The sequence below is a fragment of the Gavia stellata genome, chromosome 17 (assembly GCF_030936135.1).
Source record: "Gavia stellata isolate bGavSte3 chromosome 17, bGavSte3.hap2, whole genome shotgun sequence".
NCBI lineage: Eukaryota > Metazoa > Chordata > Aves > Gaviiformes > Gaviidae > Gavia > Gavia stellata.
In genome coordinates this window covers 3,147,251-3,173,426 of record NC_082610.1, presented here as the reverse complement: position 1 = coordinate 3,173,426, position 26,176 = coordinate 3,147,251, and the positions used below count along the sequence as shown (strand labels likewise).

The window sequence follows — 26,176 nt, the reverse complement described above, 5'->3', positions numbered from 1 at the left end:
AATACAGTGTCTGATACAAAAGAACTTTGGCAGTTAATTATCTTTCTGAGTTTTTAGAGTAGCTACTTTTTTTTTTTTCAGACCTTAGCTGGACTGTAACAGAATAATTTACTGACGTGTGACCTTACTGTGTGGTGGTTTTGTCGTTTGTTTTTTTTTTTTTTACTGATGCAGCATTACTCTGTATTTAAGCTTTTATTCCTGCTATTTCAGCAGTGTTCTGCTGCTGGTGGTGCTTAGTAGCAATTCTTTGTTTTCTGGAAACGTGTGTGTGAACAAGGAGCTTTGTCAATAATATGACCTAATGTATAAAGTGACATGGCCTTATTTAGTGTGAGGTTCTGCTCCCCCTTGTCTCCTGCAACAAGCATTCTGGTTTTGCCCTATTTTGATTGATTAACTCTGTAAATTGGGGTGTGATCATGCAGATGGACTGCTTTCTAGCAGAAATGTAAATTTTCACAAATACATACCTTCTAACATTAGACCTTGAGAAAATGGCTCTGCTAGGAAGTTGCCTGTTTCTTGTATCATGGGGTATTTCTGAAGTATCTTAATTGGAAAACAGTAGGAAAATGTTAGGGAATAGTATGCTTTTTTGTAGGTAAAAAGGCATGCAACTTTCCCCCTTTTCAAAAAATTTTTCAATTATCTTACTATATTAGAGTAATAATGAGCTGTTGAAAGAATTTTTCATGTTCTAGTCACAGAAAGTGGAATGATAGTATTGCAATTGTTATCTAACCTGCTTTATTAAGGAACAATACAAAAAAGACTGTAAGATACTGTGGCCTGAATGGTAATAAGATTTTCCTTGTTTGTGGCAGAATAGGAAACTTCAAATTGTTTATATTGTTGAAATGAAATTTTCTGAGGAGGTACCAGGTTAGTGTATTTTTAATTAATATTTGTTCTGCAAGAACTCAAAGTCTGAAACGGTTGTGATGTTAGATCTTTGTGAGGACCCAAAGATAGGTACCACATACTTTTTTGAATAGGTGGAGGAAGAAGTTATGGGGATAGTTTTCAGGAGAGAGCAGATGTATGCTCCTTGGAGACCTGGTCATTCTCTTACTGGCTGAAGTCAGACTGGGTATTGTATCTGGATCTCAGGATGAGGTTTTAGGGATGTCATTGGCAGCCATTGCTGGTTTGCTTTGTCTTACAGTAGGGATGAATGTTAATGTATTTCTGTGTGTATATATTGATTCATATAGTGATCATCACTTACCAGACGTGCATAGTGAATCTTCCATTTTGAGTCTGTTTTGGTTTTTGTTGGCCTAGACTGTCAGTAATGCTGCCTTGCCAATGTGGCTGATTTGTTTTGGTTTAAGACACTACAGGATTAATCTGAGGCACTTGAGTGCAAGCTTGTGCTTGTTTCGCGTACAAAGGCTGTTTTGAGCCACTTCAGTTCTGGGGAAGAACCTTCATGAAGGTGGTACCTGTGGAAATTTGTACTGACAGTTGTTTTGTAAGAAATTGACTTACAGTAAGGTTTTTTTAATTAGGAAATTACAAGTAAAATCAGTTACAGTTGAAACTCCAGTGAGTTCCTGAAACTTTTGAAACTGAAAACTGAGCAACCAGAGATTTTTGAAATAGCAGGAATAAAAGTATGGTAATTCAATTCATAAACTTTACCTCACTTTGAAATGTTTCACAAATCTTCAGAAGGCTATGAAATACTCTTAAGACTCTCCTTGCCCTTCTGATTTTTCTGAATAGAAGTTGATTATTTATTGATTTATTTGATATGACCTAGTAAGACAGAAGTAGTTCTGTAACAGTAGTGTCAGTGCACTAGCTTGGGGCAGCAAGACCTTCCCAGCAAATGCGTAATAAAATTTATGTGGGATCTTGGAGAGGGAAGGAAAAGATGGTTAGGATTGAGTTACTGTTAATCTTTACCTTCTTCCATTTTCCTAGATAAAGCGCTAAAGGAGATTGTTGAACGTATTCTTCAAACTAGTTACTTTGATAGCACCCATAACCATCAGAACGGGTTATGTGAGGAAGAAGAGGCAGCACCCGCACCTGCAGTAGAAGACACTGTAGCAGAAGCTGGTAAGACTATGAAGATCCCTTGTGACTAGCATATTTGTGTTGTACTGTCTTGTCTCTTTGGATTCATCAGAATGATTAAATTGCAAATGCAGTTTTAAGTGCAGAAAACCCTGTGTCTCTGAATTCTTCAGGTGTACTGGTGTTTTGAATAGAAATGTCATTTCTTGATAATCAGGTATACATCTGGCTAGGCAACATATATAGGGTCATTCAACCATTCATTCAGCCCTGCTCTGAGCCATGAGGAAAGAAGACCAGAATTGTGTCCCAGAAGAGTTCTGTAAGGCTGACTCTTGCCAGCTACTTCTTTACAGGGACCGTAATCCTTTCTAATGTTCACATCCTAAATGTCTTCGGTCATGTGCAAGGAAAGGCTTACTGTTCTAACTGTGGAGCATCAGGTGAATGAAGGAGCAAAGTCATTTGGTAGTACTTGTTTTTGAACACATCTTTCAGCATTTCCTGTCTAATATGTCACTTGCTGAAATAAGAACCCAGGCTAACAGTGAAATTATTTGGAAGCTGGTTTATGCAAATGAAAATTAATCTTTTTCCTATTTTGTTTTCCTGTAGAACTTCTCATAATGATTTATAAACAAAATCTTGTTTGTAGTATTAAAATGATCAGAGATTAAAGTTCTGGTTACCTGAGAGTTTTCCATTTTTCAGCGCTTCCACCACTTTAATCTTTTGTTATAAGGGAAGAGTTCTTGAAGCAGAGAGTGTGCTTACATCCTTAAGAAACTCGAGACTATCGTACAAAAATTGAAGAAAAAATTAATGACCTTTTTCCCTTTTGAGTACATTGTGGGGAAAATTGAAATTTGGTGTAACTAAACATAATTCTTCATAGCAAGATTTAAATGTGATTTTTAAAATTTTTATTTAAAAACTCTGAAAATCCTTGCTATTGCTTAATTCTCTGTTAATGTCTGGTTGTTTTTATTGTCTTCATTCTGAGGCACAAGTTTCTTCTCTGTCTACCTTGTAATACTGGGTTTGTTTCTGAACCCAGCAGATACTTAACTGTACAAGTCAGCAATATTGAGGCTCTAATAATAGGTATTAATGTCACTCAGGAGTAAATGTGTATCCATTCATTGTTATACCTAGCTGTGCTTCCTGTGTACTAAGTCTATAACACTTCTTTAAAGTAACTGTTTTTGATAAATGACGACTGCAAAAATGCATCACACTTCTTCGAAATTCCACTTCTATTGGACATTTTTTTTCATTTAACTTTGTATCTTCTAGGTCTGTAACATGGGTTTTGGTTTGTTTTTTTTTCACATAAATGATACATTTTTCTTACAGAACCTGATCCAGCAGAAGAATTTACTGAACCAACTGAAGTGGAATCAACTGAGGTATTATTCACTGGCAAGATTGTCATTTTGTATAGCTTTAATGCCACTTACTTTTACTTTCATACACTTTCTTATTTTTATTTTAGTATGTAAACAGACAATTCATGGCAGAGACTCAGTTCAGCAGTAGTGAGAAGGAACAGGTAGATGAGTGGACAGTTGAAACGGTTGAGGTAAGATCTTGTGTACTGCAGGTAAAATTGCAATCCCTGTTTCCGCTGACTCACAACTCATAGGTTTTAGTATTGCATCCCTTCTCCCTCAATATATCTAAAAATACATATATTTAAGTAGGCTTGGACTCACTACTCAGTCTTCAATTAAATACTTAGCTCAGGAGTACCTAAAATAAAAACTATGCAGTCTGGCGAAGTTTGTGGAGAACTTGCTTTGTTCAATAGTGGCTTGTTTGGGAAAACAGGACTTAAAAGTCTTAGGCTTGAAGAGACTTAAAAGACTTTTATGAAGCCTTTTTTTTTTTGAGAGAACTTTGCTGCAAATGTAGAATTTAAGTTTGGCTACACAGCTGCTGACAGCATGGCATAGTTGTGTGTTCCATTGCATGGTTCCACAGAGAGGGAGCTGAAAATTAACATCTCTACTAATATCTACTGCAGATTGCATGTGTACATAATCTGATGTTAAAATATGCCTGCTTGTACATCTCTGCTTTCAGGAGCTATAGTTCTTCAAGTGTTGAACTTGCTACTACTTTGCAATTGAGCAATTGTTCACCTGTGATGTTTGCAGTACATTGCTATTGGGATCCATTCCCAGTTTAGTAGTTTAGACTTAACTACATGTACAAGTCTATTTTATTATACTAGAATTTGTGTTCTTCACGTACTGGAAAGGATAAGTCACATGGAGTCATTCAAATGTTTTATGTTGGCACTCGGGTTGTATCCGTTAGGAAGAGGTATGAGCAGCATAGGTGCTGGAGACTTAACTTTTGATTCACTTTAGCCTTCTGTAGCAGCAAATTACAGATGGTCAATTTTTTAGACTCTCTTCCTTGGTGTCTTCAGGCTCTTTTAAGTGTAGGAGTGGAGTAAGTGTTCATCATCTCTTCAAGCGGTGAAAAAGAGAGGCGCCGTTTATGATGTGATTATCTTATCTGCCTGATTTTTACATTCAGTCTGGCTGAAATTCATCTCTTACGGTGTTGAAGACCACTAAGAGATTCAGTAATGCTTAGGATGGGTGTGAAGGTTCTGTAACTAAGTAGACAACTTTGCTGTGTACCTGAATGATTTTGATAGTATCTTGTCATAGTATTCCATTCTCTTAAAAAAACTTAAAATATTATTGCTATTAAATGTGATTTAAGAAATCTCTTAAAAAAACAAACCAGCCTTCCAAAAACACACATTAAAGTCATGCTTGATTGGGATATTCTTACAAGACACAGTATTTTAAAGTTAATGCTTGATTAGCTTCAGTCTATCTTGAAATATACCCAAATTGCATCTGTGTTTATACCAAGTGTCCAGAGTAGCCTAGAGGTTCAGTTCTCTGTAGTTCTTAATATAAGTAGTATGGATGAACATGAGAGTATAAGAAATGTCCTTATGATTGAAGCCTGCTGTGCTTCCCTCTGCTTTTGAACTGTGAGGCTGTGTATTGCACAGTTGAAAACTCAGATGCTTCCTGTATTGGGTTTGCGTGGCAGCGCTTTGGTAGCAGGGGGGGCTACAGGGGTGGCTTCTGTGAGAAGCTGCTAGAAGCTTCTCCTATGTCTGATAGAGCCAATGCCAGCCAACTTCAAGACGGATCCGCCACTGGCTAAGGCTGAGCTAATCAGCAACAGTGGTAGTGCCTCTGTGATAACATATTTAAGAAGGGGGAAAAAAACGGGAAGCGGCAGCACAGAGAAGAGAGGAGTGAGAATATGTGAGAGAAACAACTCTGCAGACACCAAGGTCAGTGAAGAAGGAGGAAGAGGTGCCCCAGGCGCCAGAGCAGAGATTCCCCTGCAGCCCGTGATGAAGACCATGGTGAGGCAGGCTGTCCCCCTGCAGCCCATGGAGGTCCACGGTGGAGCAGATATCCACCTGCAGCCCGTGGAGGACCCCACGCCGGAGCAGGTGGATGCCCGAAGGAGGTTTTGATCCTGTGGGAAGCCCATGCTGGAGCAGGCTCCTGGCAGGACCTGTGGAGCCGTGGAGAGAGGAGCCCACGCTGGAGCAGGTTGGCTGGCAGGACTTGCGATCCTGCGGGGGACCCACGCTGGAGCAGTCTGTTCCTGAAGGACTGCACCCCATGGAACGGACCCATGCTGGAGCAGTTCGTGAAGAACTGCAGCCCGTGGGCAGAACCCACGTTGGAGAAGTTCGTGGAGAACTGTCTCCTGTGGGAGGGACCCCACGCTGGAGCAGGGGAAGAGTGTGAGGAGGAAGGAGCGGCAGAAACAACGTGTGATGAACTGACCGCAACCCCCATTCCCCGACCCCCTGCGCCGCTCGGGGGGGGAAGAGGTAGAAAAATCGGGAGTGAAGTTGAGCCCGGGAAGAAGGGAGGGGTGGGGGGAAGGTGTTGGTTTTTTTTAAGATTTGGTTTTACTTCTCATTATCCTACTCTGGTTTTGATTGGTAATACATTAAACTAATTTCCCCAAGTCAGGTCTGTTTTGCCCATGATGGTAATTGGTGAGTGATCTCCCTATGTCCTTGTCTTGACCTACGAGCCTTTCCTCATATTTTCTCTCTCCTGTCCAGCTGAGGAGGGGGAGTGAGTGAGCAGCTGTGTGGTGATTAGTCCGGCTGGGCTTAAACCACGACACTTCCCCATGGGAATAATAATAATATGATGTACTAGCATGGTAAAAGAATTCAGGTTGTAGTTTTGTATCGGACTGATTTCAGGAAATTTTCCACCTGTCTTTACTAGTCAACTAAATCTGGATTATATCAGCTTTGTTTTTGTAGAATAATACAAGGGATATATACTTCAGTTCTCCTTTCTGTCCCAATTTCTTGGACAAGTTTAGAGTTGAAGACTGCCTTTTCATAACTAAGAACCTTATTTTCTCAGATTTAACACAAAAAAGGGAAATTGAGAATAACTGTCTTTGAAATGACTCTTGCTGTTCTTGCTGGCACCAAAATCCCAGTGGGAATGCAACTGAATTGTTCTTAGGGAAGGTGATGATACAGATTGTGTAGAGCCTTTGTGCTCTTCAGCTCAAGGTAGTTGTGGCATTAGTACAGTAAGAGCTGTGAATGATAGCTGTTAATTTTGGAAGCTGATAGTATTCTGAAAGAGAACATTTTGCAGGAGGGTTCCATAATTGTTTATGAAGAGGAAGGCTATCACAAACTCGTCTCTCTTTCAGTAACCCTTGAGTAGATGTGATATGTTCAAGATTTCTGTGGTGTCGTATGGTATGTTTCTAGTTTGAGAAGTCATGGTGTCTCACAATGACATTTCTGTATGGGCCTTCCATAAGTTTTAAATGGAAGAATTTGCTTGTGAATTCTCAAAGTGTATTTGCATTTCGATTATAAGATGTTATAATTTTGGTGAAGATGTCCTTTATTGGTAATAGTGGGGGTTTTGCCGTTGTTGTTGGTTTGGGGGTTTTGGGTTTTTTGTTGTTGTTGGGGGGGCTTGTTTGTTCAATTTTTATTTTTTGCTTCCTTTGTAATATGGAACTTTGGTTGGATGTGTGTGTTCTGTATAGAGCCAGAAACTGTCTTCTGTGACTGCCAGAACACAAGTTCATTCTGGTTGGTTTGTGGTCTCATTAAACTTCTGGGTTTACCTCTCCTTTCCTCCTTCTTTGCCCCCTGGCCTTCTCTACCCTGTCATTCTCCTCTGATGGTGTCTGGGCAGCTCTGCCTACTGAGAAGGTCAAGGGGCGGGGTGTCAGAAGGTGAGCATGCAGTTTGATGAGTCAAATGCTATTCTGCAGAGAGGTTCAGCTCTCCGAAAAGAAAAGTTGTACATTGCTGCTGTGCCCCCAAGATGAATGGAGATGTATGGTTGGGTAATAATTTGCTTTTTGAATAATGATCCTTATATTAGAGTAGTCTCTGTACCTTTTTCATGCAGCAGACTGTTAGAAAGCTGTTAACTTTAGAACTACAGCCTGTCCATTGGCAACTTAATATGCAGAACTTGAACTGTTTTTTAGTAGTTTCATCCTACTATGATTATAATAGGTCAAAGCACCTGGTAGTGATAATAAGACTAAAGGAATAGGCCCTAAACAGTTCCTTCTGACCTTAAAAAAACAGGTTTGAAAAAGACGTAAAGCACTATCTGAAGTTAGTACTGTACTATTTGTGAAAAAGGAAAATGTTTGTTAAAATTTTGTCCTTGGTCTCTGTTCTTGATTATTCCAGCAACTATTTTTTTTCTTGAAGATTCTGAATTGTTACGAATGACTTGGACATCATAAGTTGAGTGATAGTACTCAAATAATTGAGAAAATTTTTGGTGATAATTATGTAGGAGATGAGTAGCTGCTGGTTGTACTTCTCAGGTATCACCTAGTCATCTGGCTTGCTTTTTTTCTTTACTTCCATGTTAAAGCTTTGTGATGTGCAAGAGGTCTATGTATGTGCTCTAAATAACATTTTCAAAAAGGTATTTTTTCCACTCACAGAGCTTAATTTGGAAACAGTCCATAATTTAGAGTTTGGGGACTGTGACAGCAGAGCAGTTGTGCCTGTTTTCCAGTGTGGACAGCCTTAGGATATACTTCCATGGGAATTGTCAAATTGCTTCTCTTTGGCTGATAGTGGAGATTTGGATCTGAAGGGAATCTTGAAGAGGAATGTAGGTTGTGGTTGGTTTTTAGTTTTGCTTAGAGGTTTTTTTATTTTTATTTTTTAATTTTCTATTACAGATGGCTAGGGATTTGGTCAAGGAAAGAGTCATTGGAGTTTGTAAGGCAATTGTATGTGTGGAATGTCATATACAAACAATGTTTGCGTATCTGAGGAAGGAGTAGGCATACTGGAAGATGCTGTAGGTTTCTTTGAGAAGTTTAAAAAAAATTTACAGGCTTTGAGGGTGGATAGAGGGAGTTCAAGTTTAAAGTTCAGACCTGTGATTATAGAACCGGTCTAAAATAGGACTGTTTTGTCACTTGTCATGACTGTTGTACAAAAATCTGTTCTGCAGTTCTAATAAGAAACCAGATACTTCATAAGTATTTTGAACTTTCAGGTGCACGTATGCTAATTTATATCCTGTGCAACTGTAAGTTTAAGGCTTGCCTGTTTATCTGGAAGATTGTTAATAATTAAAAGCTCATGGGAATAGAGAAGTGATGGACAAGTTATTGACAATGATCTTCTTTTTAAAGGACAGTTGTTGACATGAATGCCAATTGAAAATGGCACTTCTGTATTATGAGAGTTGCCTAAAGAGCAAAACTGCTTAGGAACATGAAAGTGTTACTTTGTGCAGCTCGACTGTCCTTGTAAATACCTGTTTTCAAGCTATTTGATGATGGATGGTCTTAGACGCTCGTGTTCAGCTTTCCTGGCTGCTCTGCTGTCTTTGATAAGGTGGTATTTGAAAGCATGTCGCTGTCTGTCATACCTTTTGTTTATGTGCGCCGTATTGGAGTATGTATCTTGTAAGTCTGAGCTTTCTTGCCCACTACAAGTTGTGCTTCTGCTTCTGGTGTCCCCCCACAGTGCTGTCTTGCAATCTTCCCATCAGGCAATGCTGCCTGCTGTTCTCTGAGACCATAGATCAGCTAGCTGGGATAACACTCGAGAACTTGGGTTAAAATTTTAAAGTCTCAAGAACAACCCATAAACTCTGACTCCACTTACGTTACCAAAAAGGTATGAGAAAAGAATTGTTGTCCATCTGTGCATATTTCTGAAACTTACTCTTCCTGACTTTAAATTTCCGAGTGTTCATAAATTGCTGACTCAAATCTTGCTCTAAAAGAATCCCCGTAATATTGAACAAATTTTTTGTTAGCGCTGTTCTTAACGGGGAGTAGAGTAGATGGAAAGCAAATAGAGCACAGTCTCTACACTTTCTCATCCTGTGAAGTGGTCATATCAATAGCTGGCCACCAGTATTGGTGTGACTGTAGGAGGATGTAGTTTTCTTCAAGAACACTATAGTAATTATGTACATAATGAATTAGGCAATAGCCATAAATTTCAAGAACTACTGAGTCACTTCTATGCAGTGTTATCTTAAGCTGCAAATTCAGTCGGTTGCTTGTTTCTTGTTAGGTTGTAAATTCGCTGCAGCAACAGACACAAGCTACATCTCCTCCAGTTCCTGAACCTCATACGCTCTCTACAGTGGCTCAAGCAGATCCTCTTGTTAGAAGACAGCGAGTACAGGACCTTATGGCGCAGATGCAGGGCCCATATAACTTCATGCAGGTATGATGAACCCACCATGGTACTGCGAAGCTAGAACCAAAGAAACAATATACCATTTTCTGGCTGTTAGTCATGATTTAAAGAGTCTGCTGTAGTTTATTTGAAAAATACAATGGTCTTGCAAACTGTACAGTGCTGTATGGCAAGACCTCATCCGAAGTCCGCAAACCTGCATTGCTGTCAAAGTACAATTAGAATGTTACTTAGCTTTTCAGTCCTTGTTTGTACTAAATCTACAGAGAAGGCAGAAAGTTGTTCATTGCTGGGTGCCATAGTGTATTCTGCGTAAGTGACACCAGCTGTAAAATATCCCTTCTATAAGCCAGTTCTGAATTTTGTGTTCTGAAAAACTTCTAAGACACAGGAAGAGAATACATTTTGGGTTGCTTCTTGAAGGCTGTCCTTTAACTTCTAAAGTTAGAACAACTAGAAATGCATTGGGAGATAACGGATTACATCAGAAAAAGCCTCTCTTCCTCCTCCACAAATTAAAGAGTAGACACCTTGGTAACAAATGAGGCATACACTTCTTATGTTCCTTTTCTTGTTTCTTTCTACAGTGTGCTAATTTAGGATAAAGAATAGATCACCACCTATTCTGTCTGGCTATTAAAATCTTCTTGTGAGATAAGCTCTTAAGTTGTATACATGGACTGAATTTTTATTGTGATAAATACATTTTGGAATTTTTAGTATCTTAATTGATTTAAAACGTATGGTAAAACCAGCAATTGTGTAACTGTGGACTAAGCTTCCTTTATTGTGACCTGGTCATTTCTGTATTCTGAATGTTAGTATTTTTAAAATACGACAAATTGCATTTGATTTTATTACTTCTGTTTTTTTTCCCAGGACTCTATGCTGGAGTTCGAGAACCAAACACTTGATCCTGCCATTGTATCTGCACAGCCCATGAATCCAACACAGAATTTGGACATGCCACAAATGGTTTGCCCTCCAGGTTTGTAATGGTAAATCCTAAACATAAATATTGGGGAAGCCTGCAAGTCGTCTATTAGAAATGCTTCAGTTACTGCTACATAGTAAAGGGGTCATCACCAGCAATAATACAGTACTGTTAAAGTGTGTTTTTCTCAAAAATGTGATAGTACTTTTGAAGCATACTATTTGTAGACTTCTGATTCTCACTCGCTGCTAGATCGTGCTTGGAAGTGTGGAACATTTAAAACTTTTTTAAATGGACAAAATAAAGTTTTGCTTAGCCTTCTGGAAATTGCTGGATTATTTTGGACAACTGGAAAAAACGTACTTTGCTTATAAGTGGGAATTGCTATTTTGAGTATAGCTTTGCCATGCCAAAGGCATAATCATCTTTTATGATGATGAGCTCTCAAATAACTGCATTAGATAAGATGATAATGCTATTCTGTAAAAGGTTTGATTGTACTATGTAACAGGTGAAATTATTTTTCTTCAGTTCATGCTGAGTCAAGACTTGCCCAGCCTAATCAAGTTCCTGTGCAACCAGAAGCTACACAGGTAACATGTTTAGTAAATTGTGTTTTGGATTTTGAATTCATTTAAATCAACATCTTGATTGATGTTGTAATAAGATTTAATTTCTAACTATATGAGAAACTCAAAGAGCTGAATTTCTGATTTTGGGAAATCCGTTATCTCCATTACATCTTCAGCATTGCCGCTTATAAACATTACTACATACAGTTTTTATGCTATGCAGATGTTGCATATTTTCTGTAGTGGAATCAGAGCAGGCAATACTCTGTTTGGAAAACTGTCTAGTTCAAGGTTGAAGTATGAGTTTATTGAGGAAACTGCATTTAGAATTAGAGGCCTCTTAACCTGAAGGGCACAAACACGGAAGCAGTTGCAGTTTGCACTGCTCGTTCTGATGGCCCAGTGTGGACTTCTCGGCAGTTGCCAGTTCTTTCAGTGTGCGGAGCTCACCTCAGTCTTCAAATTTGGTGTGTGGATGGGATTTTCATTTCACAAATTGACTTCCACAGGCCTGTGTGTTAGGTTGCCATCACTTAAAATCTGTATCCCATGTGACAGTGGTGAATTTTAAGTGTGTTTTTTCATGATTGAGAGGAAGGACTTTGTTTGGAATCCTGCTCTGTGTAGTCCTACTCTAATATGGCAGTTTAACTTGAGGTTTTGCTGTGCATTCTGTTCAAGATCGACTAATAATTTGACATGTCAATCTTTGCCTACTGGTGTTCTCTTTCATGTTAAGCCATGTGTAGTAGTATTTTTAATTTCGATAGAAGGAAGTTGTCCTTTATTTGCTTATTTGAAACAGAAATGCCAAAACCAAGATAACTTGGTTAAAGGGCAGTCTGTATCTGTTCAAGTGGGCATCAGATCACAAATAGATTTAATGGATTAACTATATAGTTTGTGTTGTTGTTTTTGCCTTGTTCTGTTAAGGATGAGTCCCAGTTGTTTGCTTGGATAATATTTTAATACAGGGCTTGTAGAGCAGTCAGAATGAGTTGAATGCTGTTTTCATTTGAGCTTTCCTGAAATTCCTGTTTAAGTAGGATCACTTAAAGGTGCTTCTGCAATGTATAGATGATGTATTCACCTTTTCATTAAGATGTGTCAGTTTCTTACTGAATTGTCTAGTGATTAAAGAGCTTCCCGATTTTGTATTAAGCATGTATGGCATCTCTGAAGGACTCTGCTGGTCTCAAGTAATGAATCTGATCCCTGTAGGTGTTTGAAAACCAAAAGAAAAATCTGGATAGATTGTGTATCTCAGAGTGATGGTAGTATGAATTGCTTGCTTTATCTTGTCCAGATTAGGTCTGCAAGTCACTCATTTGTACAGAAACAGGAATGTGAGTTTTTCTTGAGCTTCCTCTGTATGTACCTGCTGAAGCGAGCGCTAGTACACTCAGTAGTTTTGTGGGTTTGTAGGTGTAGAATAATCTTTTTTTTGTCAGAGAGTTGTCTCTGCACTAGGTTTTATTTTACTGTTAAATGATGTCTGTGACTTACTCCAATGGATTTTTTTTTTTCTTATTTTCCTTACCTCAACCAGTGCTGCTTATGATTCCCTTGGGGATCTTGCAAGCAGTAGCTAAACTTACCTCTTTCCTTTTGAATGTTCAACAGGGTGATCTGAACACACCCATCAGTTGCTTCTTAAAGTCCCCAATAGCCTTAAATGCAAAGTCCTCTGCTTTGTTGGCCAGAGTTTTCACTGGACTCTGGGGCGGGGAGCAGAGGCTGTAAAATGAACAAATTCAGTCCATGGGAAACCAGCACTTCTATTTCTGTATGAGCTTGGAGTTCTCTCATTTAAACTTGCATATATTTCTCTCTCTCTCTCTCTCTCCGTCTGTCTTTCCCCAGCTTTATTGTGATGGTAGTTGGGGTTGCATAAGGAAGTGAGGAGAAGGATGTTGTTCTTCAGTAAAAGCAAATACATGGCCAGCTGATTCAGAAATAACCACAGAATACAATTTGGCAGGTGTGGGTAGTGTGGCATGTTAGAGTATATGTCAAGATGAGGTGGTTAAACCTCTACTTGTTAAAAAGTACTTAATGGTTGTAAAGAGTTGCTGGAATACATACTTTTACTAGAGAGTACCATTCATTCCAGAGTTCTCTGATACTTTTTATAAAACCTTGTGTGAGCATCAGCTGACTTCTGGGGGCTTTGGGGTTTATTTTGTCAGGTTCCCTTGGTTTCTTCTACAAGTGAGGGATATACAGCCTCCCAACCCATGTATCAGCCTTCTCACACAACAGAGCAACGGCCACAGAAAGAATCAATTGACCAGATTCAGGCAAGTCAGATTTCACAGGGGTGGGAAGGACTCTGCTTGCAGGTGTCATCAAATGTTAGTCTCTGTTTCTTTGTACACAAAGTTCTGTAATTTTTAGTTACCTATTGATAGGGCCACTTCAGTTATGTTTCGTTTCAAAATTTTGAGTCTGTCTGTGATCAGTAAGTCCTTCATAGTAAGACACTTACTAGATTGTCTGTTTAGTTAGAAGTAACATGCCAACATCAGCATATGTGTTGTTGGCTTAGGAAATGTGATTTATTTTTTTACATTTGCTAGCACTTAGCCCAGTTCTTTTCCCCCTGTAGTTTTTTCTAGTTGTGTTACAAGTTAATGAGGGCAAAGACTGCTAGGTTTTTCCTCTCCCATTATGGTATCATGAATGAGGCTGTTCAGCTGAAGTAGGAAATACTCATTTGTCGAGGTGAACCTGAGGCATTGTCACATGGTTTTTGTGTCTTTTTAAGTGAAATTTTTAAGTTAAAATTTTGGTATTATTCAAAAGCTGCTAAAATGTTGTTTGTTTTAATTATTAGGCTTCAATGTCACTGAATGCAGACCAGACCCCATCGTCATCATCACTTCCCACTGCATCTCAGCCACAGGTGTTCCAGGCTGGATCTAGCAAACCTTTGCATAGCAGCGGAATCAATGTTAATGCAGCTCCATTCCAGTCCATGCAAACAGTAAGTAGTAAATTAATATTGAATCCCTTTATTTTGGTAGTCATTCCTTGTGTTGTTACACAAACACTGGAATCAGTCATGTAATGACATAAAATAGCCTTTGGTTAGTCACGTTTCTGACTTGCATACTTCTTTATATGATGCGATGAGGAATTGTGAAAAATGAATTGGACCAGAGAGCTGTTCTTCTAACTTTATAGGTATTCAACATGAATGCACCTGTTCCTCCTGTTAACGAGCCAGAAACCCTTAAGCAGCAAAATCAGTACCAGGCCAGTTACAACCAGAGTTTCTCTAATCAGCCTCACCAAGTAGAACAATCAGATCTTCAGCAAGAACAACTCCAGACAGGTAAACGTATTTTAGCAAAAACTAAAATGGCAATAGCTTGATTAGAGCAGATGATCAGGCTGTGAAGTCCTAGATGATGTATCAAAGCATGTGACATGTTCTTAGATGTTCCTAGTTTTGTGAAGCTTTCCCCTGAGCAGTACCCGTTTTTTGTTATTCTGTCTCGGTTTGAATATCCAGCAGGGGTTGAAATTCAGTATATATGTCTCCAACTGTTAAAAGAATTTTGCCACCTGATTCAGTTTTATATGGGTTTAAAAAAAACATAAACATGATTAAGGATTATTCTAAAGATGAAAGCACAGTATAGTGGAGTACTTGCTTTGCTGATGTTAAGGTTGGATGATCCTTAAATTTACTTTTTTTAAAAAAAAGAGGTTGTACTATTTGAGATGACATTTTAAAAAGGAAATAGTAAGCTAGAATTGAGAGCAAACATGGGCTGCTTCTCACAGGGGATGTAAGGTTTGTAAAGATCTAGAACCTTTGCGAAAATCAGTTAGATGTGGTTTGAATACAGCAGGTAAAATGCTTTCCAAGTTAGCAACTTCAAAAAAACAAACAGTAAAATGAAGTCTATGTACAAAGCTATTCTTTTCTCAGCACTCTTCTCACTTTCCACTGAGATAAAATTTGCAGATAGAGAGAGGGATTTTTGAATGAAGGACACAGGACAGATGACAAGGGTGAAGTGCTAACAACTGCTGGAGGTGGAGTAAGGAAAAAGAGCCTGATCCTTTTTCTCTTTAACTGATTATGATCTTGAATTTTGTCTTCCTTGCAAGCTGGGATACTGGGGTGGGTGGGTGAGAAGAAGGAGAACCAAGTTGTTTGTTGTCTATCTCAATGTTCTTTGGGCCATAATACAGCACAAGGCAGAAAGACAATCTGGGGAATGCTGGTGTTGAAGGTGGGCCATGCAATATTAAATGCGTAACTTAACAACTAAGTAAACGTAACTGTTGATACACAGAAAATGCAGTGGCCTTAGAACAAAACCTGTACCCTAATTAAACACTCAGAAAGATGACCGCTTCACGCATTCCATGAGACTCAATGGGAAGTTGAGGAGAAGGGAGAATCTATGCAAGAGTTACATAGCGCTCTGTGGCTGAGTGAAGTAGACATAAAGTTGTGCTCCCTGATGGATGGTGGAGAAATCTTCCTTTCCTGCATATGAGAGGAGGGGCTTTATCACTTACAAATTTTCTTTGAGATCTTGCTTCAGCATTTGTATCAGGCTAAATTTTACAGCTCTTTTGCTCTTACATACAGAATTCCGTCTTTTATTACACTTAATGAGCCTGTAGCCCTTGGACTGCTTTTGTAATCCACTTCATTCCTGACAATTCCTGTGAAGTGCAGATGTTGACATACCGTACTTCAAAGATGCAGTCTTACTTAAAAGATGCAGATAGCCTCAAGCTATCCATCTTGCTCTTGCCTTTTGATTTACACGTCCTGTATGAAGAAGGATCCCCCAGCCTGTACAGTCAAAACAGCAGCTCTTAAAATGTTCCCATCAATCTTACCTTATGGAGCACAGCTAGACCTAACAGAGTGGCTCTGTGCCAGTTCAGGGAGGAGGAAGTTACAGAAGTGGGTTAACTTACTCTGGAAAAAACAGTATGCATGTGTGTTGCTGATTTTCTTTAAAGGGTTTGAAATAGCACAGGAAAATTGTACCTGCATTAGGAATACTTGTTGCTGAACTTATACTAGAGACTTCTTGACACTGACTTAAATCAACTCTACCGTTCTAATATTGTAGGATATCTGACTAGTAAACTGGATACTTAATTATGCAGATTATTTTTCTTTGAATGGGTGAGCATGTACTGTTGTATTCAATGGTATTTCAAAGCTTTGAATATTGAGTTCAAAGAAAATATATACGAGAACATAAATAAAGAAACACAGACTTTTATACTTCATTTTTTCTCCCCACTTCCAATACAGTGGTTGGTACTTACCATGGTTCCCCGGACCAGACTCATCAAGTGGCAGGTAACCACCAGCAACCTCCCCAACAGAATACTGGATTTCCACGTAACAGTCAGCCTTACTACAACAGTCGAGGAGTGTCTCGTGGTGGATCACGTGGGGCTCGTGGCTTAATGAATGGTTACAGGGGACCGGCAAATGGATTTAGAGGTAAACAGCTTTATTAAACTCTCTCATTTGACTTACTACTTTCTGGAAACACTGTGTCAAGATACCAAGTGTTCAACTGACCTACTGTTGTTTTTATACTGTAGTAGTATCTCTGTATGATATTTAAAGTTGTAGTAAAAATTCCATTTGCTTTAGCTAACTAAAGCACCTGAAATTTTAGGTGTTCAGTTAGGCTTCCTACTAGGATGTAAACAAAGAAGCATTTTTTCTGTTCTGTGCTGAAGGCCTAGTGTTAGTTTGATCAGGCATCTACTGCAAGTATAAGCAAACGTGAAAATATCCAACAGAATTTCACAACTGTCAAGTGAGGAATTCAGATGCCAATTTGTATTTCAAAAATGTTTTTTATTTCCAGTTATGGTAGAAGCAATGTATTTTAAAGAGTTCCATGTTTCATCATATTGAGACTAGGCTGGATAATGAAGAAATGCAAGAACAAAGAAAGTCCAAAAGTCTTTGCTCTGAGGGAATTAACAGGAGCGGAGGAATGATACTGTAGTTCTGGATAAATAAGAACTTTCATGATTCCTGGAGGTGTTTTGGGATTAGACTAATGGATACAGCACTGTGTGCTTTTGCTGTGTTCTCTTCCTCTCGTGGTTGGAGAGTAGAGGAGGAACCTGTATAACAAGAACACAGCTGATTGTAGCAGGGAATGCAGTGGTCACTACTTGTCTGCTTAAAATGGATCTAGATTCTAAGTGTTAGACCCTTGGGACTAGAGCCATCCTTTGACATGTTTCCCAGCACTCAGGAGAGTCTTGGCTCAGGAGCAACTTCTTGAGTTGGCTGTTGTAGCCTTGCAGGTCACAGCTGTTACATTTAGATCCTAGTATTAAGTTTAGCTCTGGATTGAATGTTACGTAAATCCAACTTCAGATTACTAGAGAAACGGACTGAATTGCTATCTCCTCCCAATTCTTACTAGGTCTTCATTCTTGTTACTTGGAATAGTATTAGTAGTGATGTTGCAAACATTTGCTTGACTTGCAGGTAAACAGTACTTACGAAAGGGGGTATTTTCCTCAGGTTTAGGTAAAACGCTGTTACTGCTTTTCTTTTTATGATAGCATAAAGTAATAGGCTATCATTTCCAAGTGAAAGACTTGTACCTTGTTCCTTAGGAGGATATGATGGCTACCGTCCTTCCTTTTCCAACACTCCAAACAGTGGTTACACGCAGCCCCAATTTAATGCTCCTCGGGATTATTCAAACTACCAGCGGGTAAGCTACCATTATGTTGTGAGACAGTCTAGAAGTAGAAGAAAAAAGTACCTCTTAATGAAAGCACTCAAACAAATCTATTAGCGAAAACTTTTCCGAGGACTTTTTTTATTGCTAGTGAAGATAAAAGTTTCAGGTATTTAGAAATAGCAGAATACTAAATGGCTGGTTATAATTGGGAAATGTGTTCTGTTTGGCTGATTGATCCCTAAAGGAATTAGTCTAGTAACTAGAGCAAGGTTGAGTGAACTATAAAGAACTTTTTCTTAAATATAATTATTTTCACAGCGTTGTCAGAAAAAACCCTTAATTTCAGTGGATTTAAAGTTCTTTAACTTTTCAAACTTGTTTGGGATTGCCTGTCTTCTGCAGTGTGGATATGTTACTCTGAAATTTGCATAGATTTTCATTGTTCTGAAGGAGGTATGCTCAGTTTGCTCAAAGCTTAGACTGACTGGAAGATGTCTAACTCTGCATATCCCCAAACAAGTATTTGTAAGCAAATGAGATGACAGATTTTGATCCTGCTGTTAGCATGTCGCTTCAGTTGTTGACAGGTCCTTCAGCAAATTCATCTGTTTGACCTCTGTGTAGTTTGAAAAATTTGAACACTAAATACATCTATTTACATCTCTTATTTGCATTGAACAAACTATCCTGTAACTGGAGAGAGAATTTGTCATTGTATGTTTTATTATACCTGCTAGGTACTAGTAGGAGTAAGAACTTATTTTTCTAAGATTATTTAAACTAATAAAATGCTATATGTTGAAGTCACAGTTGTTTTGTTAGTGCATGTTGTTTTAAAAGCTCCTTATTTTATTGACAATTAATAGCTTCCTGAAACATAACAAAATGCCCAGGTTTTATGTCGTAACTTTTTTTATTTCTTTGCTGCAGGATGGATATCAACAGAATTTCAAACGTGGCTCTGGACAAAGTGGACCTCGGGGAGCTCCTAGAGGTAATTCCCGAATAGTGAATAATCGATTTGGGCTGAATGGAAGTTTTTTGATCCAACTTCCAGAGTTTCAGATAAAAAAAGCAACCTCACTTCTTATTCAGCAGGTCACAGTGGAAGAATAAGCTTACTTCCCTCTGACCTCATAGCTGACCCTATTTTTGAACAGAGGTTGGACTTGGAGGACCTCTTGAGGTCCCTTCTAACTTGAATTATACTGTGATCCTTTGAACTTGTGGGGGAAGTTTAGTTGGCTGTTGAATGAGGAATTCTTTGAAAAGAAGTGACAACAATTGCTTTTGACGCTTTAAATGTAGCAGAACTGTTTCGTTGCCTTTTATTAATGAAAGCCTTAGGAAAGTGGGTTGGGGGGGGGGTTTATCATGACTAAAAATCTGCTTACTAGATGCATTAGTAGTTTGCAAGTAAGACTTGCTTATAAAGCAGATATCACGCTTGAGCTGACTGTCAGCCCTCAAAATTGTATGTTACTCTGTTGCACTAAAAGGTGCCCTACTGCATTTGTTGTGGAAGTCTCTTTTGATCTAAGAATACAAAACTTCCCTCCATGCTCATCTGTTCCTTGATCCTGTAGAATTGTTGATTTTCAGCTTATGGAGGTGTGTTGTCCTGTAGCTTCATAAGAGTGTTGGCCAGGTGTTCATCTGAGGAAAAAAAAAAACAAAACCCCCCATATATATAATGAGGCTGTAGTTGAAGTTCTAAATTTTATTTTCAACACTATTTCCACAGTTCTTTTTTTAGTCGATTCTTGGTGATGACTGTCATCTGTCTCGATACAGACATTTCCATGAGAACCTTGAGTTATCGCCTGAGTGCCTTGTCAGTGAGGACTGCTCAAGGCTGTGAGTTGCACTGTATGAAACCACAGTTCCGTGTGGCAGTTCGGTTTTGAAGAATTCTGTCCTTGACTGTCTTAGTACTGAAAGCCCTGTAGTGTGGAACTGTGGCCTGAAGTTCAAAGTAGTATTAGGCTGTGGTGGAAGTGGAAGCATATTTTTAGGAAGCACAACTATAATGAAGAAAAGTCTGGAGGTTCGTTGTCAGGGATGTGCAGGCAAACATGAGAGGGATTCCCCAGGTGACCTATAATTCTCATATGTTGAGACTGTAAGCTATAGGCAATCTCATTCTTAAGGAAGGAAGAAAAGAATGGAAGTTAAAACATAATTAGTTAGCTCACATTACTTATATTTAAAATACAGTAAACGAATTATTCCTTACATTACTGCAAAACTTTTCATTTTAGTCTTAAGTTCGTATCTTCATGGTTTGGTGGTGTTTTTTTTCATTTTTACTTGAAGTGATTACAACTTTGTAATTCTGGGGGAAAAAAAGTATTGAGATAAAGCTGAAAACCGTAAAGACAGGTTACATGCTGTTGAGTTTTGACTTGAAGGAGCTTTTGGAACCATATAAAGTCTAGACACACACCTGGGAATTCTTACCCATTTTAGACCAGAGCTTTTAAGAATTTTTTAAAATAACCTGACTTCATGCATAATTCAAGTGCCTTTTTATGTTTTCTAGGTCGTGGAGGGCCCCCAAGACCAAACAGAGGGATGCCTCAAATGAATGCTCAGCAAGTGAATTAAACAAATTCACAGGATTATGTTAAACGCCAAAAACACACTGGCCAGTGTACTATACATGTTACCAGAAGAGTTATTATCTATTTGTTCTCCCTTGCAGGAAGTTTGTTGTAAAGGGACTCTTTTCATTACCCATAATGACAGGACTACAGTTGCCAGCTTTATATTACCTGGATATGGAAAGGAACGAAACAACGTTTACTCTGCATGTTCTGTCCTAAGCATCATCTTGAGCCTTGCACATGAGATTCAGATTCCTCACCCTTGCTAAGAGTAAAGCAAAAAAGGCAATTTTCAGGGTGATCCCGTCTCCATGGTTAACTGAAGTGGCAGGAAAAAGCAAAGACTCGCTTCCGACATCTAAAAGTGATGTAACAAATTTGGATAAAATCTGCAAATTCGTAAAGATTAACTGTGGTGGCAGTTGACAAAACTTAATGTTCCCATGAAAGGATGGAAAAGGTGAAGTGTGGCTTGGTAGAGCAACTGCATTTCAGCTTTTTCGTATTAAATTGAAGCACTGAACAGTTAAAGATGCGTAGTGATGCATATTTCCCTAAATAGACAAATAGGCTTATAGCCAGTTTTTGACAAAGAAGCAGCACCCTTAGCTACGGCACTCCTCATCACCAGGGCCCAGTTTACTGTGGCTAAGGATTTAAGATCGCTTGCATAACTGCTAATGTAACTGTGTAATTTTTTTTTTTTTAAAAAAAGGGGGGGGGAAGATTTGATTTGGCACTTCAACAAAATTTTGCAACAAATGTGAGAGATGATCTGGATGGCCACTGTATATTTGATGTGAAGTATTTAGATATCTCTTTGAAACACTTTTAAGTTTCTTTGATAGCAATGACTTTTGTAAGGATTGGTATTCTCTATCATTCCTTATGACTTGCACATTGTCTGTCACTAATACTTGACCTTGATGTATTATCACCTAAATAACTGATGCCGGTACTGATGGAAATCTCTAATGGATAATCATAACACTTTTGGTCACATGTCCTTTTGTCTTTCCTGCAGCCTTGAAGGTTTTAAGAAATCTCAAATGCCCGCTGCTGCTGCTGCCCTTTTAATTGCTATCTTTTGAAAAGCACCAGTATGTGTTTGAATTGATTTCCCCTTTTAAGGGAAATGACAGCCAGCAGTTACAGTTCTAATGGTATAAGCAACAGAAATAAAACATGTTTATAAAAATTGTATCCTGGAACACTGGTTTTCAACGACTGAAACAAATCTAATGTAATGGGGTGACATTTCGTAAGGTTGTTTGGTTTGTTTGGTTTTTTTCCCTGGTAGATTCTGTTTTTTCCTGAGTAGATGCAAACTCTCCTGTTTTTCTGATTTTATTCTAATAGCTGTGACTTCTTCTGGGAAGCTTTTCTTTTCACGGACTTCCTTTTCATCAAGGCAGCAATGTATAAAAGAAATGGCATAAGACTAGGAGCTGGAAGATACCAAGTTTTATTCAAGTTTTACTGCACACTTGTGGTACAGTCTTTGAAAAATCACTTGTGCCTACCTTTTGCGCACATGCACTCTCTCTGCAGTGGGGAGAATATATTGATAGCTGCCTCGATAGAGGTGTTGGTAGTTCTGTTGCATTCTATAGCACGTGCAAGAAGAAAAGTGCTATCTATATATGTTAAGTATTGCTCATCAAATAATTCCTACCTGTGGAAAGGTGAAATTAAGGAACAGCTACATGTTGTTTAACTGTTATATACAAAACTGAAGGTTGTTTTCACTCAGAGGTCATTTCTACTTTGTATCGCAACTGAACTTTCAGAGCTTGTAGTCAGATATTTTGACTTCATTGTGAAATAATCTGAAACTCCATACAAATAAGTGGTAATACCACTTTTCCATGTTCTGTGTGAAGATCACAAATGAGAAATGTTTGTACTGAGAGAAGTGATAAGCTTGTGAAGAAAACATTGCACACCAGAACATCTTGAAACGATGCTGATGGCTGGAAGTAGCAGTTTTAGTCAAGGCCTAGGAACATTCCATACCAGTATAACTATAAACTGCAGTTCGGTGAGAAGTTGCTGTTCTGTGTCTTTTTTAGGAAGCTATTACTGAGATAATAGTCCCAACTGTTTTTTAACTGGAAAAAATAAAAAGACAAACCTTTTAACGTTTAACTGATGTAGGAAAACAGTGAATTCTTTTTTATAATTACTTTTTTGTGCATCAGCTTTTTAAATAGTTGGTGAAAGACAAGCTATTCAGCTTTTTCCACTGCATACCAAATGCTTCTTAAATAGCTAATTGCAGTTTGACAGTAAACTTTCAGCATACTGAATTAAAGACCGCTGAATGGGTCAGAACATTCCACTTAAGATTTGGGGTTTTGTTTTTTTAACTTAAATTTATTAATAAAACATGGGGTAGTTGAGAGGTCTTTTAATGGAGATACAGTTTTGTAAGCCTTTTCATGTATGAAAATGGTCTTTAGAGTAGCTGCTCTACTGTATGCTGATAGAGATCTGTTATAAAAATGACAAACATCAAACAAGTACGTAAGATGTGTTTAATCTGGCAATTTGCACTGACTCCTTTAATCTTGATACGTGCATCTAATAAACAGTATACTGGAAAATTGGCTTGAGTCCTAGCATGGCACATAGGTCCACTAACTGGTTTTCTGGCCTGTTCAGGGGAGCTTTTAAATATCTTCACTCTGTAACTTAGCTCTAGATCTGAGTTACATCCAGATCACAAGCACTCTTAGATATGTCTTTTGAAAAAGATAATCTTTTGAACAAAGACCACGGTAAGAAGTGATCATATTGAGGTGAAATGGTGGTGGTTCTGGGCTGGTTCTGTTGCAGAGCCCTTTCTGTCTTTATTCTAGTTAGGTGCTGCTTTAGCATACCTCTGGTCTGATGCCTGTGGCTGGGAAGCACAAGTGCGCATAACAAAGTGCTACTTCTGAGCCTGTACATAGACACATCAGTTGCACTTTTCGGTGGTTTTACTTGATTCTTCTGTGAATCGGTCTTTTGGGAGCATAACGGATTACTTACAACTGCCTTCTTGCATATACAGCTGCTATGAGGAGATACAGATTTTTTTTATTTTGGCAGGGGCTTGATTATCTAATATTGCTAGGCTGTGATAACGTACAGTGGTACGTGTTTGAGAACAAACTTACAGCTTCAGTGTCTTTACTTCCTCCTGGCTGTAATACAAGGATTCTTGAGTAAATAATTTATAAATCGCTTGAGTTTCCAGATGTTTGTACCTAATGTTACTGTGTCTGGGAAATTTGAATCCTTCGTAGACATCCTACAACTTAAATATTTTAACTCAGAAATCATGAGCTATTGTCTCATACCTAAGGTCAATGTTGTCCTACATTTTACTTCTGTGTTCTCCCGTATACAGGCTGTCTCTTTAAGAACAGTTCGCCAATATGACTTCTGGATCTTGCTGTGGAGGGAGTTCTAGACTTCACTTAACCCCTATTTTCTTTCCAAGATACTGTCTTTTGTGTATAGCAATCTCTAAAGCATATAGCACTCTAAATCATTTGGAGTAGTTGGAAGAGTACTGTTCACTTCTTGTTAGTAGCCGATTAATGTATTCTGCTGGGACTTTAAAACTCTCAGAGAACTTTGTGACCTTAAAAATGTGTCTTCTCAAAATGTCCTGCTTGCTTGTTAGATGCAGATTCTTTGGGTTACAGGTTACCTTTGTATATGTCTTTGGAGAATGGATCGAGCTTCCTTCTTTCCCTCAAATGGCATTTGGGTAACTGCTTTGGAGAGAGAAAAGTTACTGAAAAGGCTTTAACTCTAGACAAATACTGAGAAAATGATAAATGATATTGAAAAAGTGGTTAAATGTCATGTGATTTAAAGCAAATAGGGTAAAAGCTTTGTGGTCCAGCAGAATAAGATACAAAACCAATTGGTCAGAAAAATCTTGATCTTCCTGTTCTTTGTTTGAAGTTCTGGCATGGCCTAAGCTGAGTAGTTGATTTTTCACACCTCTTCTCTGCAAGAACAGTTCATTATAAATGCACATCTGAGATACAGTGGGCAAAACTGTGCTGTATTCTTCAGTTTTCTCCCATCCCAAGTCTCCTGTGAATACAAAGGGACATGAGAACACTGCTCATTAACCAGGCCCATTAATGAGGCTGTCAGTCACATCTTGAGAAATAAAGATCTTCCCTCCTGCTCATGCGAAACTGTTCTTGATTGTGTGCAAAGTAGCGAAACAGATGGTTGAAGATACAAATTTATAGCTGGAGTTGAGGTTTGTGACTATATGAAGTAGACTCTGTATTTTAGTCTTTCAAACCTGTGCACCTGTTTTTACGGTATTCCATCTGCATTGAACATGGTGGGACTAGAAAGGTTTGTAAGCGCTTGAGCTGGCACCAGCTAAGTTCCACAGATGGGGTGGGTAGGTGTTCTTCAGCACAGATGGACCGAAAAATGCCTCATCTGAAGAGCAAGCAGGAAATGGTCCTGAACAACAAAACTTTCCTTTTCAACTTAGAAAGACAATTTCCTTGTTTAAATCTGGGCTTAAATATAGTTATGATTATTGTCAGGAACTTTACTGGAAGCTCAAACATTGCAAAATTGCGTAGTTTCCTTCTGATTGTGTTTTTTTCTAAATGACAAAATTTGTTAAAATTTCTTTGACTGTTCCATCACAACATCAGCATCTGAGCCTTTGGTTGGTCTGATACTAATCTTGGCTGTCATATTCAGTGGCAGAGCTTAACAGAAGGAGCTTTGACAGGAACTTTGGGAAAATTCCCTTATTTAACATCAGATTAGCATACCAAATAGTCATGAAGTAGGCTAATTGCTTGAACTGTAATGCATTTCTCTTTGGCCAATTTGTTTTTCCAGAGGGAGATAGGGAAGATCCTTCAGAGTTCCTGGGTTGCAAATACTGCTTGCTTTTACATTGCAATGTTTTTCATCCCAGTTAGTACATTTTCCAAGAGGAAAGGTTCCATGCTTTTGAGAACCACTGCACCTGGCTGCTTAGGATTCGATGTTGCATTCAAATCATCTATGATTAAAGGAGAAAGAAAACATCTACACTGTAGCAGACTGTTAAAGAAACATAATGTCTCTTCCTCTATGTGAAAGCAAGCCCCTGACTCTCATAGACTTCTACAAAAACTTCAATGCGGCATCTTGGATTTCTGTCTCTATTCCTACAGGGTTTCAGAAACTGGGCGTTGTTCAGTTTTTGGTGTGGTACGGCAGAGTCTCTGATGAGAAGCTAATTTTCTAAAGGGTTTGTCTAAGGGAAGAGATGCTATTCTATTAGCCACTTTCGTAGGCTTTTTGAATGTGATGCAATCAAAATTATTTGTGGCTCTGTAGATCTAGCCTTAATGGAGGGAAGGAAATCTTGTTTTCCAAAATCCACATATTGAAGCCAGTTTGAGCGGTGCTTAGGAGAACTGTATTAGGAAAACTTCAGCCTAACTTGACATTTTGTTCTGAGCAAAATTTATCTGTGTTAGTTCTTGCTGCAATTAAGAACCCATCAATTTTAAAAGCTAGGTTCTGTCGTCCCCCCCCTTCTTAATGTTCATAAA

General features: G+C 38.5%; 1 protein-coding gene across 2 annotated transcripts in view; it reads left to right on the top strand.

Moving 5' to 3' along the window:
• CAPRIN1 (cell cycle associated protein 1) overlaps positions 1–21,797 on the top strand; it is a 36,326-nt gene extending 14,529 nt beyond the window's left edge. Inside the window, exons 7-19 of one of the 2 annotated variants that reach the window (XM_059825724.1) lie at positions 1,933–2,070; positions 3,385–3,437; positions 3,524–3,610; positions 9,647–9,802; positions 10,655–10,763; positions 11,241–11,302; positions 13,471–13,581; positions 14,118–14,267; positions 14,468–14,618; positions 16,578–16,772; positions 17,918–18,018; positions 18,919–18,982; positions 20,531–21,797. In XM_059825724.1, coding sequence (XP_059681707.1) covers positions 1,933–2,070; positions 3,385–3,437; positions 3,524–3,610; positions 9,647–9,802; positions 10,655–10,763; positions 11,241–11,302; positions 13,471–13,581; positions 14,118–14,267; positions 14,468–14,618; positions 16,578–16,772; positions 17,918–18,018; positions 18,919–18,982; positions 20,531–20,595 — 1,442 coding nt within the window. In that variant the 3' untranslated portion in view covers positions 20,596–21,797. The remainder of the gene's footprint in view (positions 1–1,932; positions 2,071–3,384; positions 3,438–3,523; positions 3,611–9,646; positions 9,803–10,654; positions 10,764–11,240; positions 11,303–13,470; positions 13,582–14,117; positions 14,268–14,467; positions 14,619–16,577; positions 16,773–17,917; positions 18,019–18,918; positions 18,983–20,530) is intronic. The other variant, XM_059825725.1, reaches the window with a different exon arrangement.
• The last annotated feature ends 4,379 nt before the right edge of the window (positions 21,798–26,176 follow it).